Here is a 13,913-nt window from a genome sequence, read left to right as displayed (position 1 = left end):
ATTAAAGCCCTAAAAACAAAAATGGACAGGTGTGTCTTTGGGGCAGAACAGAAGGGAGAGCTGGAGCAATGGCTCCCAATCCATCACCAGTTTTGGGCAGAGGGATGCGGGGGGTTGTGCTGGGCTACACCAGAGTAGTAAGCAGTGATGAGTTTAAAGAAGAGAGACAAACAGGCTTCCCCTTCCCACCAGAAATCTCCCCCCCCTCCTTTTTTTTCCAGACCGAGGCAAAATTTCATCTCTTTAAGCTGATTATTTGGGTACTATCCTCCAAATCTCTAATTAACACACTTCCATTTTTAGTTATTACTAATCAATGTGCCAGTATGGATGACTGAGATCTCTTTTTCTATCACAGCCTCTCACTCACCACATACAAGCAGGCTCTCCATCCTCTTATTCTTCTATGCTCCCAGCATAGATCAATAGTCTATATTATAATTAATGACTATGATGTTATTTAGAGCTGAATCACGTTCTCTTTTCCAGCCCGGGTTTTTGTTTTCCCTGGAATTTACATCTTTCTTGTTTCCAATATACTTAATTTTCTATGTACTTATTTCTAATTCAATTCCATACTCTTTGTTTATTGTCTAAATTTTGTCTTAATAATTTCATTCACCAGGCACCTGGGTGGCTCATTAGGTTAAGCGTCCAACTCTTGATTTCAGCTCAGGTCATGATCTTAGGGTCATGAGATCAAGCCCCACTCCACAGTCAGTACGGAGCCTGCTTAAGATTTTCTCTCTCTCCCTCTCCCTCTGCTGCTCCCTTCCTCCCCTCCTCACATTCTCTCTCACTCTAAAAAAAAAATTAAATAAATAAAATATAAATAAATAAAATAATTTCATTCACATCAGCTTCATCTTGAAGAACTATCTTCTTGCTGCAATTTTGAATGGTTGCTGTATATGCCTGGTATAAATTATATATGTCATCCTGAGATGCCCTTTCATCCCATCCTGGGAATTCTCTACATGTTGGTTCTCAAGTCTAGATCTCTTGTTCCAATATCTTTCTCTTTTCTGGAGGAACACAATAATTCAGTAGAGAGAGAGAGTACATAGTAGATAAATTTTGTAAGACCTTGTTTATATGAAAGTGTGTGGATTCTACTCTCATGCTTGATTGATAGCTTAGAAATTTAGGTTGGAAATAATTTTCTTTCAGAATTTTGAAAGCATTGTTCCATTGCTTTGTAACTTTCAGTGTGATTTTAAGAAAGCCAAACCCTTGTGTAATCTCTCCCCCTTCCCCCACCCCAGAAGCTGGAAAAAAAAAAACTGCTTTATAATCCCAGTGTTGTAAATCTTTAGTTATGTGTCATGGCCTGAGTTTATTTTCATCCGTTATACTGTGTACTCAGTAGTTCCTTTCAATATGCCAAGAGTCATCCTTCAGTTTGTTTGAGTTTCTTTCTCAAACTCCTTTTATTCACATGCTGGATTTCCTGGAATGGTCCTCTAATTCTTTTACCTTTTCTTACCTATTTACATCTTTTTGTATTTTTGCTCTTTTGCGGGGAGGAAATTACATCAACTTTATCTTCCAACTCTTCTACTGAATTTATTTCTACTATAATACTTTAAGAGCTTTTTTGTTCTCTGAATATTCTTGTTTTATGCATCTTACTCTTGTTTTATGAATGCAAGATCTTCTTCCTTGCTGAAGATATAAATGAGAGTGTGTTTTAAAAATTATCATTTCCCGGGGTGCCTGGGTGGCTCAGTTGGTTAAGCATCTGCTTTTGGCTTAGGTCATGATCTCAGGGTCCTGGGATCGAGCGCTGCATCGGGCTCCCTGCTCTTGGGGGGCTGCTTCTCCCTCTCCTCCTCGCTCATGTACTCTCTTACTATTTCTTTTCTGTTTTCTCTCTCTCAAATAAATGAATAAATAAAATCTTTAAAAAATTATCATCTCCCTATAGGACAAGTTACTTTCATCTGTTTATTTGGGTCTCTGTCATCTATAGTCCTGTGGTTGTCTGGTGATCCTTGTATATCTGTTCATATTTAAAGGTTTGGTCTCAAAAGCTTGACTGGAAGTTCTGAGCCTGAGACTGGGTCTTGTTCACTTTGGACTTCATTGCAGCATAATATGCAGGAATGCCACATAACCCAACTGCAAGGGTCACAATTCACATTGGAGTCTTAATATGGTGTCATGACATTCAGGTATCTTTATGCTTTTCCTAGCATAGCTGGGGAAGCCTGAATTTCAGCATCTTTTTTTTTTTAAATTTTATTTTATTATATTATGTTAATCACCATACAGTACATCCCCCGATTCCGATGTAAAGTTCGATGCTTCATTAGTTGAATTTCAGCATCTTTATGCTTTTCCTCTCAGGTTGTCCAAGCCTCCAGAAAAGGGCCTTCCAGTCTCTTGCCTAGAGAGTAAAGCCCTGGCTGGAAGTGTGCTAGAAGCTCAGTGGGAAAGTGAGCTGGATGGTTTAGTGTTCAGTGTGCATATATTAAATGAATCGCCCCAGTGTTCAGTATGGTATTTGCACTTCAACTGTGCCAGTTTCCCTGCAGTCCACCAACCCTGTGTCTTGCCTTTTCTGCAGAATATACTTCTAGTCTTCTGCCAAGACGGGGGAAGGGCAGTTACCTGACTAGCTCTGAAAAACACATTAAACCTGTTTTAGCTCCACATTTAACCCTACTTCAAGAACCAATTCCTGATACGTTGTGAGTTTTTCAGTGTAATGCTATTGCTAGCATAGGATACTGATTTCCCGGGGCGGTCAGATCAGTTACCATTATTCATCTGCTCTTTAGCTTTCAAAGTTTTGTTTCAATTGTCTCCTGCTCAGATCTTTATCTTGTGATTTATTCTTCTAAAATATATTTTAATGTCATTTTATTGGAGTTTCAGGAGGGGGATAGTGTATAATCTGGCATTTTTAACCAGGAGTCAATGTTTTTCTTATTCTGCAAAAAAAAATCCAGTACATATTAAGAATATTAAATTTTTGTTTTTATTAATTGCCAGAAACATTTCTAGTGTGTCTTGATTTTTGATTAAGATATTTTTACCATATCAAAGCTTTGATGTTTCTATGGTAAAATTTATTACTTTTTTTCCTTTGCTATTTCTTTTTTTTTTTTTTAAGATTTTATTTATTTATTTATTTGACGGAGATAGAGACAGCCAACGAGAGAGGGAACACAAGCAGGGGGAGTGGGAGAGGAAGAAGCAGGCTCATGGCGGAGGAGCCTGATGTGGGGCTCGATCCCATAACGCCGGGATCACACCCTGAGCCGAAGGCAGACGCTTAACCGCTGTGCCACCCAGGTGCCCCATTCCTTTGCTATTTCTTGATCTACTTTTAGACTTAGAAATACTTTTTATATCCAATAGATAAGATAAATAATCACCTTTTTAAACAAGTACTTGTATGTGTATTTAGATTTTTCAATTTAACTCTTGAATTTATTTGGGATTTATTTAGGTGTATTATATGAAGTGAGGCCTCAAATTTATTTTTTTCTCCCTAGAAGCCAATTACCTCAATATCATTTGTCGAATAAATGGGGATCAAGACTTTATTCATCACATATTAAGTTCTTATATATCCTGGGATCTATCTGTCTCAGGGCTACTACTTTCTGCCATTAATTTCCTTGTTGTGTCTTGAACCATTACCACACTGTTTCGTTGTTGTTGTTTTTTTAAAGATTTATTTATTTATTTGGAGGGGGGTGTGCAGAGTGCAGAGGCTGACGTGGGACTGATCTCACGACCCTGAGATCATGACCTGAGCTGAAACCTAGAGCTGAATGCTTAACCGACTGAGCCACTCAGGTGCCCCCACACTGTTTTAAAATTAAAAACCTTGTACTATACTTTATTCAGTTGGCCATGCTTTCCTCATTATTCTTTCCTTGAAAAGTCTTTCCAAGTTATTCTAATTTTTAAGTTATTCAGGATGAATTTTTAAATCATTATGTTAAAGTAAATATTCTCATTGGGATTTTGATTACAGTTGCATTACATTTAAAGATTAACTTGGAGGGGCGCCTGGGTGGCACAGCGGTTAAGCGTCTGCCTTCGGCTCAGGGCGTGATCCCGGCGTTATGAGATCGAGCCCCACATCAGGCTCCTCCGCTATGAGCCTGCTTCTTCCTCTCCCACTCCCCCTGCTTGTGTTCCCTCTCTCGCTGGCTGTCTCTATCTCTGTCGAATAAATAAATAAAATCTTTAAAAAAAAAAAAAGATTAACTTGGAATAAGTGACACCTTTATGATACTGAATTTTCCTTTCAAGGAACACGGTATATGCCTCATTTATTTAAGTCATCATATGTCTTCTATTCGAATTCTGTTTAAAAATATCCCAAGTGGGGCGCCTGGGTGACTTTTGGTTTTGGCTCAGGTCATGATCTCAGGATCCTGGGATCGAGCCTGGTGTTGGGCTCCATGCTCAGCGTGATGTCTGCTTAGGATTCTCTCTCTCTCTGCCCCCCCCATGCTCATTGTCTCTCTCTCAAATAAATAAATAAATCTTAAAAAATATTATCCCACGTTATTCTTAATGCAGCTGTATCCTCTGTTACATTTTTTGAGCATACTCAACAATTTTCACTTCCTTCTTAAAGGAAATTTTTCTTCTAAATCTTCAGAGCAGGAAAACATTTCCCCTTTTCTGCAGGATCTTTCTCAGGCCAAGTCATGCTGGGTTTTCTGTTTATTCATCACTTATGCAGAAGAGTTCTATGTAGTTGTAATGTCTAATGGACAAGATCAACTATGACCATTCTGTTGTTAAGTCCAACAGACACTAGGTTTGACTTTTGAGTTTTCATAGTGGTCACTGCGTTTTCCAACTTCAGCAAGAATCTTGGCTAATTCAGTATAGTCAGAATCCCCGCTCTCCCTATCTGATTGGATTCCTCATTCTCTACCATCACTCAGGTGATGTCTGATCATCCCGGCCTGCCTTCACACAATTTCCCCACCTCCTACCTTATCCCTGATGTTTCCTCTTAGTAATTTTCCAGCCCCTGACCCAACCCTGCTCCTGCGCTATGAATTCCCACGTTTTCTTATGGTATCAGATTTAAGCCTGATTGCTCTCCCTTACTACAAAACTTCATTGTAGTAGTCCCCTTGAATAAAGTCACTGTAATGTCTTTAACCAGTGTCATGAACACATTTTTCTTCAACAGGAGTACCTGAGAGCTCAGAGAGAAGGGTGGGAGTTTAATTTCCCACTACTTTCAAAAGGGTAGATGTTTCTGGCTATGGATTAAAACAGGACTACAAAGAGAGGAGAAAAATGTCTCCTCTAATCATTAACATAAACTCTATAGTTGTTTTTAGCTCATGTCTTTTTATCAGTTGTTTTTATAACAAACACAATGTTGCAATTTGGCGGGGTGACTCAGCCTTTCTGATCAGGGCTTCCCCACTTCCGAGCTGAGCCCTCCCACCGTCACTTCCCCTCCCCGCCCTCCCAACTACCCACCCCCAGTCTCCTGCACATGCAACGCAGCATCACCTGACTGCCCTGAAGGGCTCTCGAGATAACTATATGAAAATGCTGTGTACCTTTAAAATACTATTTAAACTTAGATGGTAATAGTAGCCCTGGGGACACATTCCTTGGCTCTGCCAACCCAAAATACCTGTCCTATAAGACTTTTAAGATACAGATTTTGACATTTAACCTCTTCTTAGGAAACTTGCAAGTCATTGTTGAGGAATGGCGGGCATCTTTTCTTCTTCAGACCCGAGCATCCAAATGAGACAGAGAAGGGTGGAAAGAGTAGGGTGCATAAGCAGAGTCTGCCCACATTTTCTATGGGATGTTGCAAGGGCAGCAATGGGGAACTGCAGCCAGGTCTCATTCTGTCTGAGCCCAGACTGGCTCTTCCTATAAAGGTTCCAGAGGCTGGGTGTGTAGCGAGTGGGGCCAGGAGGGGGAGAGGAATAGCTGGAAAGTGAAATTGGATGGTCTGAGCATAGAGTGGTAGGTCCTTACTGTATCGTAATACATTTGTAAGCCTCTGAAATCCTATTTGACACAAGATGAAGTGTAAACGCTCAAGTTAATACGTAGCATGCTGGAACTTGTGGGACATTGTCAGAGCACCTCTTTCAAATCAAATGTAATGAAAACAAAAAGAACCAGGGAAGGGGGCCCTCTGGAACCGATCCAACCACAATACTAGAGCAGAAAACTTCAAGGTGATGAGTAGGTCCAACAAAAGCAACTCCATCCCAATGGACACGTGTTGTGACACCACGTGAAGAGAGCTGTGCCTCAGACATTAACCTTCAAATGTTAATACAAGCCCCTACAGTAGAGAGATAGTGTCTACTTTAAGAACTGGCACAGAAGAAATCACGAAGAGGAGTGACGTGGAAGCTCTGGGGTCTGTGCAGGTGGCGCTGTTCTACCTGCAGGGCTGAGTATGCGCCACGGAGCAAGGGGGTAATTAACACAAAGAGGCAGCCTTGGACCAGCCCAAGCACATGGATTCCAACAACACAAGAAAAAACAAGGGACGCAGAAAACAAACCTTAGAGAACCCACCTGCAAGAGATGGGAATGCCAGACAACAGTTAAAAAACAAAACAAAACAAAACAAAGCCCACAGTAGAATATATGTAAGAGAAAACATAAACGAAAATGTTGGAACGTACACCACCTTCTCAGGAAGTACCCACACATTTCAGAGGGAATAATAAAGGAATGACAATTACTGCTGTTTGGTGAGCTTTTAGAGGCCCCAGGCACTGGCCTACACATTTATACGTATTTAATCTTCATAGCTACTCCCCGGGAAGAGTACTCTTATCTTATTTTATCAAAGACGACACTGAGGCTTTGCTGAAGTTGGGCGACATGTCTAGGTCACACAACTGATAGGAGGTCCAGCCAGATTTAGACTTGCCATGGGTGTGTGCTGTGTTCTTAATCAGTGTCATAGGGCAGTGAGGAACCTGGCTGAAGAGGGAAGAGACCTGAGCATTCCTCTTGGTTAACTCTGTGACCTTGGGCCCAGATCTCCTATCTATAAAAATGATGAGGTCAAGCTGGATATGTTTCAAGAGGCTCTTCCAGATCTAAAATGTTGGGTTGCTTTCAAATTAACAGTCTATAGTTTATAAGAGACACATTTAAATCAGAAGGCACATGTAGAATAATAGTGAATTATACTTGTGCGCAGATTTTAAAAATATAGGGGTTGCCGTCATGGTAGCAGATAAAATTAATCAGGAAATACAAAAGAACGCTGAGATATGCATCAAGGTCACCATCAAAGGTAAGACATACACAGAACAATGAAAGCCTAGGATAGTATTGAGTGCACATACCCTATACACATACTGGGGAACATGCATTCCTGGAATGCAAGGAGTGTATGTAGATCTCTCTCTCTCTCTCACTTGCTCTCATCTGTCTACCAAAAGGGTACTGATAAGAAGTTACATCTGAGGCTCCTAGGCGGCTCAGTCAGTTAAGCATCCGACTCTTGGTTCTGACTTGGGTCACGGTCTCAGGGTCATGGAATCGAGCCCCACGATGGGCTCTGCGTTCAGCACGGAGTTTGGTGGAGATTCCCTCTCTCTCCCTCCCCCTTTACTCCTTCCCCTGCACAGGCTCACGCACTCTCTCTCTAAAATAAATAAAATCTTTTTTTTTTAAAAGATTTTATTTATTTATTCGACAGAGATAGAGACAGCCAGCGAGAGAGGGAATACAAGTAGGGGGAGTGGGAGAGGAAGAAGCAGGCTCATAGCAGAGGAGCCTGATGTGGGGCCCGATCCCGCAACGCCGGGATCACGCCCTGAGCCGAAGGCAGACGCTTAACCGCTGTCCCACCCAGGCGCCCCTAAAATAAATAAAATCTTAAAAAAAAAAAGTTATACCTAACAAAATGGGGGTGGGGATGGGACAGGAAGGAATAGAAAATGGAACTGGAAGGTGTAAGTATAAAATAATAAGGGAAAAATTTATGGATACATTATGTGAACCTAAAGGTAGAGCATGATAATACCCTGAGGCAAATAAATGAAAAAAAAGTTCATCTTGCTTTCCGACATAAAAGATATTTAGCAATTAAAAAAGGCCGAAAGTCCATGTATCATATTATCCCAACAACATGTAATCATCTTGAAAGAAAATAACATGAACATGGGGCGCNCGCCTGGGTGGCACAGCGGTTAAGCGTCTGCCTTCGGCTCAGGGCGTGATCCCGGCGTTATGGGATCGAGCCCCACATCAGGCTCCTCCGCTATGAGCCTGCTTCTTCCTCTCCCACTCCCCCTGCTTGTGTTCCCTCTCTCACTGGCTGTCTCAATCTCTGTCAAATAAATAAACAAAATCTTTAAAAAAATGAATAAATAAAATACAAAAAAAAAGAAAAAAGAAAAAAAAGAAAATAGCATGAACAGAATTAGAAAGGAGCTCAACTACTTGAAAATTTTGAAATACCCTCTTTAATAATTTCTGAATTGGGGACAATTTCCTGTATACGGTAACAGAAAGCATTTTTTTTTTTAATGAAAAGAAAGCTCACGATCATAAGAATTGTTACAAATATATTTTGACAGTATCCAAACCCTATATAACGAGCAGTTTATAGATAAGGAGAAAACAGACATTACATCACACGAATGGGTGCACATCTCTCCTAGCTTAATGAAATGCAAATTAACATTTGTTAGGACTTCATTCCATGCCTATTAAACTTAAAAAAACACTAAATAATAAACCCAATGTTGGCAGGATTTTTGTGGCACCAAGCTCAGCGCTGGAGGGGTGGGATTGAAAAATAATGAATCCCTGCCCTTGTGGAATCCAGTAGAATGGACACAGCAGACATGGCAGACTGTATGTAAGCATCATCATGAGGTGTTTAACTTACCTGAGAGTAAGTTATTGGAAGTGGTTATTTTGTTAGCGCGAGGGCTGATACATGTGTCACTAGAATATAAGTGGGAGTTTTGTCTCACTCAGCATGGTGTCCTCAATATCACGACAGCCACTGCCCACCCCAGAGCAGATCCTCAGTAGACATTTGGTGAATGAGTGCGATGTGCATATGGAATTACAGCAAAAATTTAAAATACAAGCTCTGTCTTATGTAACTCTGGTTATACCCATATTCTAAGGTTTATTTGTTCATTTTAACAGCTCAAGGGGATTTTGTAAAGATACAAGTAGAGCATGTTTCCCTTCTCTGTCAAGATATTTAGATTCATAATTTTTAAATAAAAAAAGTATTCACACATACCTATACCACCATCACCTGTGTATTCCTGCCTTGCACGGACAACGTATTCTCTTCTACTTTGGAGACTTATGGGTCTAGATTTATGGAGGTAGATCAGTTGTCCTGGCTGCACACTAGAATCCCCTGGAGCTGGGCGCACTCCTAGACAAGGCTACTAATTCCTCTGAGGGTGATGCCCAGGCATCATTGATTCTAATGTTCAGCCAAGATACCAAGGCCACTTAGGCAGCAAAACTCTTCCATCAAATTTATATTTTCATTACAGAGAATGTACTCAGTCATTCTTGAGAATAACACTTTAAGAGGTTTTTGTGAAATTCTGAGTTCAAAAATACCCTTCTTGTATTGTGAAGAAAAAGTATCTGAACTGGGTGTTTTACAGGAACAAATGCATTCGAGATGCTGGGGGCCTCTGTGCCACCCTTCCCCTAATATTAGTGTCATGGGTGGGCAGACTAGGGTAGCCTTGATAGCCTCTGATCTAATGAAGTTGACTGATCAGGCTGCGTTCACCTCAAAGGGAAGAAAGTTCTAGAAGTTCTCACACAGGCCAGAGGGAGAAGCCAGGCAGAAGTAAAAAGGGCCTGGATGGAAGGAACTTGCCCTGATAGTTGACCTAAAAACTATTCTGTCCACGTGATAAAAAGGAGGCTTGAAGGTCAAGGTCTGGGATTGCTGATCATTTTTGAAGACACAAAGGAATCTGGCAACCCAGATTTTAGGGTGTGCATCTCTTGGTGGGAAAACGCCACATGGGAGCTGTGCTTTTATCCTGGGCTCTGGGGAAGATTCTCTGGAACCAGGATAGACAATGGCACGCGCTCAACATGCTTGCTGAGCTCTGTGCTGTCTCCAAATCATCTCCCAGGGCCTCCTGGGTTTGCCTCTCCAAGACTGGTATTCAGTTTTCTTGTCTTCCTCTTACTTATCTCTCCCATCTGTGCAAAGTTTAACAGGGTTCCTGGGTCTGACTTGGAGCATGGCAGAAGCTCCCTGTATACCGAGGCCAGCTGGGTCACGTATGGCCTCTAAATCAAGCTAGAGGTTGGGATTAAAGAACCCTTAGTGGGCCCAGTTTCAGACCCATGCTACCGGATCCCATTGGTAACTGTATCCTTGTTCCCCTCTTCCAGGCTGCCCATTCTCCAGGGAGGGACATTTGCTTTTGTGGCACCCTCCCTGGCCATGCTCTCCCTGCCCGCCTGGAAGTGCCCGGAGTGGACACTTAATGCCAGTCTGGTGAACACCAGCTCTCCTGAGTTCACCGAGGAATGGCAGAAGAGAATCCGAGAGGTAACAGGGAAGGGAGGGGGTGGAGGGGGCAACGTTAGACTACCACTGTGTGTTTGATCACCTTGCTCTAGTTCTATTTTGCTCCCCTCCTTCCAAAGTCTGCACTTGGACCTTTGTAAGTGAACTTTTTCCTTTAAGTTTAGCACATACGGAAAATAACATAATGAATTTCCCAAAGCTGAACTTGCTCCTGTTACCAGCACCTGGATCAAGAAACAGAACACTAACAACATCCCAGAAGCCCCGTCGTGCCTCCTTCCAGTCACCTCTCCCCCAGGGATCATTGCTGACCTGATTTCTAACACCATAGATGAGTTTCACCTGGTTTTGAACTTCCTATACAGAACTCCACAGTACATACTCGTTTGCGCCTTGCTCTCTTCATTCAACATGATTTTTACAAGAGTCTTCCACATTGTTATATGTAGGGGTAGACTCCAAGTTCACTTTACTGACTAGTGTTCCATTATATATTCATACAGCAATGTCCTTCTCTCTTCTGCTGTTACCCGAACTGTGTTTAAGGGTAGTTTCCAGTTATTGGCTGTTATAGATAGTATTGTTATGGACGTCAGTGTACTTGGTTTTAGGTGAATATATCTATGTATTTCCATCGAAGAGACATGTAGGAGGGGAATTACTGAATCATAGGGTGTGTGTACCAGCCAGAGATCTCTGGAGAAACAGAATCAATAGGATATATAGAGATACACACAAGAGGGGATGTACTGTAGGAATTGGCTCGCGTGGTGAGGGAGGCCAAGAAGTCCCTGAGCTGTTTGCTACAGACGTTGATCGGCATGCTGGCAGGCAATCTGGGTGACCTGTCTTTTTCCTAGTAGTCTGGGCCAGGTCTTCAGTTGCACAATAGGCCAAGCTCAAACCAGCAACACTGTCAATACCAGTTTTTAAAAATATGAAATCCTCCCATGCTCTGTGAAATGTCTCGTGTAGGCAGACTCCCAGCTCCATGATGGGCCACACACCCTCTTATTCTCCCACCAAAGACACCTGTGCCCATTGCTGTTGGCAATCTGGACCATCCTGGGCAATACAGGTGCCTTCAGATGGAGATGGAGATTAGGTCGTTTGGGAGCCCACGTGCGCATGGTTTGTGGCCCAAGGTGTCAACTCGTGGACCCTGGTGATTACATTCAAAGTCACACTTCCTCCCTCTTTGTAAGACGCAGGGATATCACCATGAACCATCAGTATTTGAGATTTAACTATACACTCCTGTCCCACACAAGGTAAAATTTTAATAGATCTACCTGCCAGACCAAACTGCTCATCACTGGCCACAGCCCAGGAACCCATATACTTAAAATCCAGGGGCCATCCCGGCCATTTACGTGTGCGGAGTCAGCCGGGTCGCACATAACTCCTCCCATTGGCTGGATGTGGACTTGCTTTATTTCCTGCCTCCACCCAGCGCCTTCTGTGGAGACGTTAAACACTCTCCCAGCCTCCACCTTTCTCAGTTAGGTGAATGCGTCTTCAGGAAGACTCCGACCAGTGCTTTCTGAATTCAGGGACTCACGTGGTGAGACTCAGGTCTTTGTTGCTAGAGTTAGGTTACCTTGTGAGGTAGCAACTGTCCCAGGGGAGGGGAGGACTGTCACTGGCTCATGAATTCCAGGAACTGCTTTTTCTTTACCTGACCGTAACTATTTCCTTTACTTTTTTAAAAAGATTTTATTCATTTATTTTTGTGAGAGAGACCAGAGAGGGTGAGTACAAGCGGGGGGAGGAACAGGCAGAGGGAGAAGCAGACTCCTCACTGAGCAGGGAGCCCCATGTGGGACTCATTCCCAGGACCCTGGAATCATGACCTGAGCCAAAGGCAGATGCTTAACCGACTGAGCCCACCCAGGCACCCATAACTCTTTCCCTTAATCAGCAAATTCTGTTGATCTGTCCTTCCTTACTTGAATGTCTTCCTGGCCTCACTCAAGATACAATTGGGGTCTCTGATCCTAGAGTTATCAGTGCTGTTCACTAGTGGTCTAATTCCAGACAGCGCAGACTAGTTAGTAATGGTCTGTGCGGGGGTGGGGGGTGAGGAACGGCTCCAGACCACACAACCTCACCCGAAGCCGCACGGCTGAGCTGAGGCTCCTGGCCTCTGACAGCGTCCATCCTCATCCTGGGTGGACTCTACCAAGGCCACTTGCCATACCTCAGGGACCACTGTGCTGCGAGGGCGCAGTACTGAGCCATAACCCATGAGCATCAGCCCAGAACTTCTGCAGTTCTTCCTCTTCAAAAGCAGCCTGTTTGCACATGCCTGTGCTCTGATGGACGGACCTCCACGATGCCATTAAGCCCTTGTGCTTCCTTTTTATCTCGGGGCGGACCCAGGGTTAACGAGGCTCTTGAATTTTTAAAGAACAACCCCGTGTAGCTCTGGACCAAGATATGTCCGAGGATTTCACTTGTCAAGCTGGTGGGCCCTGGACTTTTGCCGGGGAGACTAGCCAGTCTCAGAATGCCACGTGTTGTAGAGCCTTCTCCCAGTTAGGCTCTGCTCCCTCGGGGAAGCCTGCGTTTAGGATGCAGAATGAATCACGGAACCCATGCGCGGCGTGTGGGTGTGTGTTTATTTGTTTGTTTCTGCTGTCCCCCCACGGAGCCTCTATTCAACTTCGTTACATCCAAATTAAAACTAAGCAAAGAACAGAAGTGGGGGTCCCTCACCCTGCTCTGCTAGATGCCGGGGCAGGATTTCCCTTCCACACGCAGACCTGCTGGAATTTCTTATGCAGGAATCTCTTGCCTGCATACTCTCCAAGAAGAAATATCTGACGAGTTCCTTTGTCTCTTCTCCTACCCAAGCTTTTCTGCTCAAATCTTTCCCGCGTCCTAACGAAGCATCTGCAGGCTGCCCGGCCATAGTGCAACTCACAGACCTTCATTCAGCACATTCAGAAGCAGTTACCTTGTGTTTTGAGGACACTGGGCAAGAGCTCTGGAAAATAATTTCCCTGGGGCTTGAACAGTATTAATAGTGAGGGAGGTGTATAGGGATGTGGGTCATGCTGTACCTGCATTAAACGTGGGATCCCAAGTGGCAAAGACATCGTATTTTCTTTAATACCTTCATTGTTTATTTTTGTGTTTATGATCTACGGAGTCCTTTAAAACAGGATTATGAAAACTATGGCTCTGGGACCAAATCCAGCCCGAGGTCTGTTTTTTTAACTGCTTACCAACCAAGAATGGTTTTTACATTTTAAAAGGTTGTTTTAAAAAAGAAAGGCTGTGTGATAGAAAGCACACATGGCCCACAATATCTAAAATATTTACTATCTCGGTTTTTATAGGAAAAAGTTGGCCAAGTCCTACTCTGAAACCTAGGGCCCAGGGTAGG

At 43.0% G+C, this 13,913-nt stretch overlaps 1 protein-coding gene across 5 annotated transcripts in view; it reads left to right on the top strand.

Moving 5' to 3' along the window:
- LOC100474749 (solute carrier family 23 member 1) overlaps positions 1-13,913 on the top strand; it is a 48,558-nt gene that overhangs the window by 18,375 nt on the left and 16,270 nt on the right. For all 5 annotated transcript variants that reach the window (XR_004629117.1, XM_011235245.3, XM_011235246.3 and 2 more), the window contains exon 4: positions 10,384-10,543. Coding sequence is in view for 4 of the 5 variants with exons in the window: in XM_011235245.3 (XP_011233547.1) it covers positions 10,384-10,543 (160 nt within the window). In the remaining variant the exon portion in view is untranslated. The remainder of the gene's footprint in view (positions 1-10,383; positions 10,544-13,913) is intronic.

This window comes from Ailuropoda melanoleuca, chromosome 1 (assembly GCF_002007445.2).
Source record: "Ailuropoda melanoleuca isolate Jingjing chromosome 1, ASM200744v2, whole genome shotgun sequence".
Taxonomy (NCBI): Eukaryota; Metazoa; Chordata; class Mammalia; order Carnivora; family Ursidae; genus Ailuropoda; species Ailuropoda melanoleuca.
Note: the sequence above shows the minus strand (reverse complement) of the source record. Positions and strands in the feature narration are given on the sequence as shown.